Source organism: Penaeus chinensis, chromosome 20, assembly GCF_019202785.1.
Source record: "Penaeus chinensis breed Huanghai No. 1 chromosome 20, ASM1920278v2, whole genome shotgun sequence".
Lineage (NCBI taxonomy): Eukaryota > Metazoa > Arthropoda > Malacostraca > Decapoda > Penaeidae > Penaeus > Penaeus chinensis.
The window spans coordinates 2,234,379-2,236,878 of NC_061838.1; the positions used below are offsets into that span (position 1 = coordinate 2,234,379).

General features: G+C 42.4%; 1 protein-coding gene across 6 annotated transcripts in view; it reads right to left on the reverse strand.

Moving 5' to 3' along the window:
- Positions 1-2,500, reverse strand: part of LOC125035971 (sodium/potassium/calcium exchanger Nckx30C-like) — a 270,959-nt gene that overhangs the window by 34,811 nt on the left and 233,648 nt on the right. For 4 of the 6 annotated variants that reach the window (XM_047628296.1, XM_047628292.1, XM_047628291.1 and 1 more), the window contains exon 4: positions 912-1,327. In XM_047628296.1, the coding sequence (XP_047484252.1) occupies positions 912-1,327 (416 nt within the window). The remainder of the gene's footprint in view (positions 1-911; positions 1,328-2,500) is intronic. The other 2 variants (XM_047628297.1, XM_047628293.1) reach the window with 2 other exon arrangements.

Genomic DNA, 2,500 nt, shown 5'->3' on the forward strand with positions numbered 1-2,500 from the left:
GGGAGGTTAGTGGTAAAGCGCAAAGGGAGACGAGGAAAGGAAGTTTATTCTTTAGCGAGAACAGACCGACAGGGATTTTTAAAATATTCTTTCCTTTTTTTTTCGAAAATAATATTCTTTATCAAGGGTGACTTTGACAGTTACTTTGGCGGCGCGGGAATGAAACAAATTCTTGACAGCGTGGGCATTCTTACTCTACACAGCAAAATTATTTTAAAGGGACCCGGAGCACTTTAAACGATCTCCTTTTGTAACGGGAAATTATATTCCAGTTTCATTAAAAAAAAGTTGGATAGTGAGATAGGAAGTAGGGAGAAAATAAGAGAAATTAAGAATACAGCTGAACAAAAACAGGAGAAATGTTCCGAGTCGTAATGTATGAACAGAATGGAAGGGGAGAATTAATAACATGGTCAAGCATAAAGGGAAGAGACTGTGTTCAGTGGCTGATGATTGGTGAACAGATAGCACTGTCAGAATTAGTTGGGTTTTATGATCACCGAGAATGACTGGTAATGGAAAGGTGAATGAAACAATAAGGTGGGAAGAATTAACACGAGGGGCTGCCACTTACGAAATTGATTGGGTGCACGTTCTAGGAAAGAGGTGGGTGTCATTCCAAGGGAGAGAGGGAGAGGGAGGGACGAGATGTGATAAAGATAAAAAAAAAACGTAGGACGGGAGATAGGGAGAGTAAGAAAAGAAAAGGAATAAAGAAAATGACACTTGGGAAAGACGGAAATGGAAGGCACTGTCATAAAAGGGTCATCATTAAGAGCATTAAGAGCGAGTAAGGAGTGCCAGAGAGGCCCACCAAGGGCCGAGTGCCGGCTGCAGGCGTTGCCAGGTCGAGGTCATGCTGGCGACCCCTGGGGCGTGTCTCAGGGGTCGGCGAGGCTAGCGAGTCTTACCGCCGGGGTGGTGACGACGGCCTCCGGGTCCGTCGCCTCGGGGGCCGCGGCGTGCAGCGCCGGGGTCACGCCGTTGTTGTCGCCGTTCTGGGGGGCCTTATTGGGAATCTTGCGCACAGAGTTGGTGCCATAACTCACATTGTTCGCCACGGAGTTGCTCTCGGACTGCAGGTCGCCGTTGGTGTGCGGGCCGCTCTGCGAGGCCGCGTCCGAAGAGCCCAGCGAGTCGACGTGCGTCACCTCGGTGCCCTGCGACGAGCGGCCACTTACGTGCGACTGATTGTCAGGGCGAGGGTCGGGGGCCAGGCCGTCCGAGCGGTACGTCTCCACGCGGCCGTTCTGGGGCTTGGTGGCGTCCAGCAGTACCTTCAGCGAGGCGATGGCGTGCAGCTGCGTCGCCTTCTCGTCCACCTTGCCTGCAAAGCGAACCAATTAGTTTTGTCGCTTCTTCCACTACGAAAGCACTACTTTACGAACATAGACAGGGGAACGGGAGGGGCAGGGGAGCCAGGGAGGCTGCGTTTCCGGGGGGGAGGGGTTATCTAAGGGGGACTAATGGCTGAGTCAAAGCACACAATAAGGGGGTCGAGGGAACACCTTGCTGAGGGCTACACCAAGGCTCGGTCAGACACTCGCGCCTTCTCTAGGCTTCCATTCCACCGGCATGCAAGCGCCTCTTATCACGGGTGTAAATCGTGGTCATTGTCTTCAATATTGTTTTTACTTTTCTTATCACATCGTTATCATTATTATCACTAATATTACTATTACTATTTTTATAAATTTAATCATTATCATTATTAATAATTGTTGTTATTATTATTATTATTATTATTATCAGTATTATTATCATTAATAGTATCATATTTATCAATATCGTTATTATTATAATAACTATTATTATTACAACAAGAACTTCTATTACTACTATTTATATTAATATAACTATTACAGTTATTATGATTACTATTATTATCATTATTATTATTATTATTATTATTATTATTATTATTATTATTATCATTATCATTATTATTATCCTTACTTTTACTGTTATCATCATTATCATTACTATTACTATGACTACTACTATTGCTGTTACTATTATTATCATTATTATCACTGTTACTATTACTATTATTATTATCATTATTACTATTACTATCACTACAACTATAACTATTATTACCATTGTCATTACCAGTACTAAAACTATCATCATCGTTATTATTACTGTTTCTAGAACTATTACTGTCACTATTATTACCATCATTAATCATCATTAGCATTACAACTTATTTTACATGTAAAGCCTAATATATATCTCGTCTTCTCTATTCTTGTATAGTAGGGGTTAACTATCTGCAACTTTATATCAATTGCAAGGCCCTATGTTTATGGGAAATGTGTAATGCACTATATTGGTGTGGCTGTGTGCTATGCTATGTTGGTGTTTAAGAGATGAAAGTGTGAGGGGAATTAAATAGGAAGAGAAGGATAATTAAGGAGAAGAGGAGAGAAAATAAGGAGAGACGGAATGGGGAGAGATACTAAGGGAAGGATTTAGAGAGAGAGAGAGAGAGAGAGAG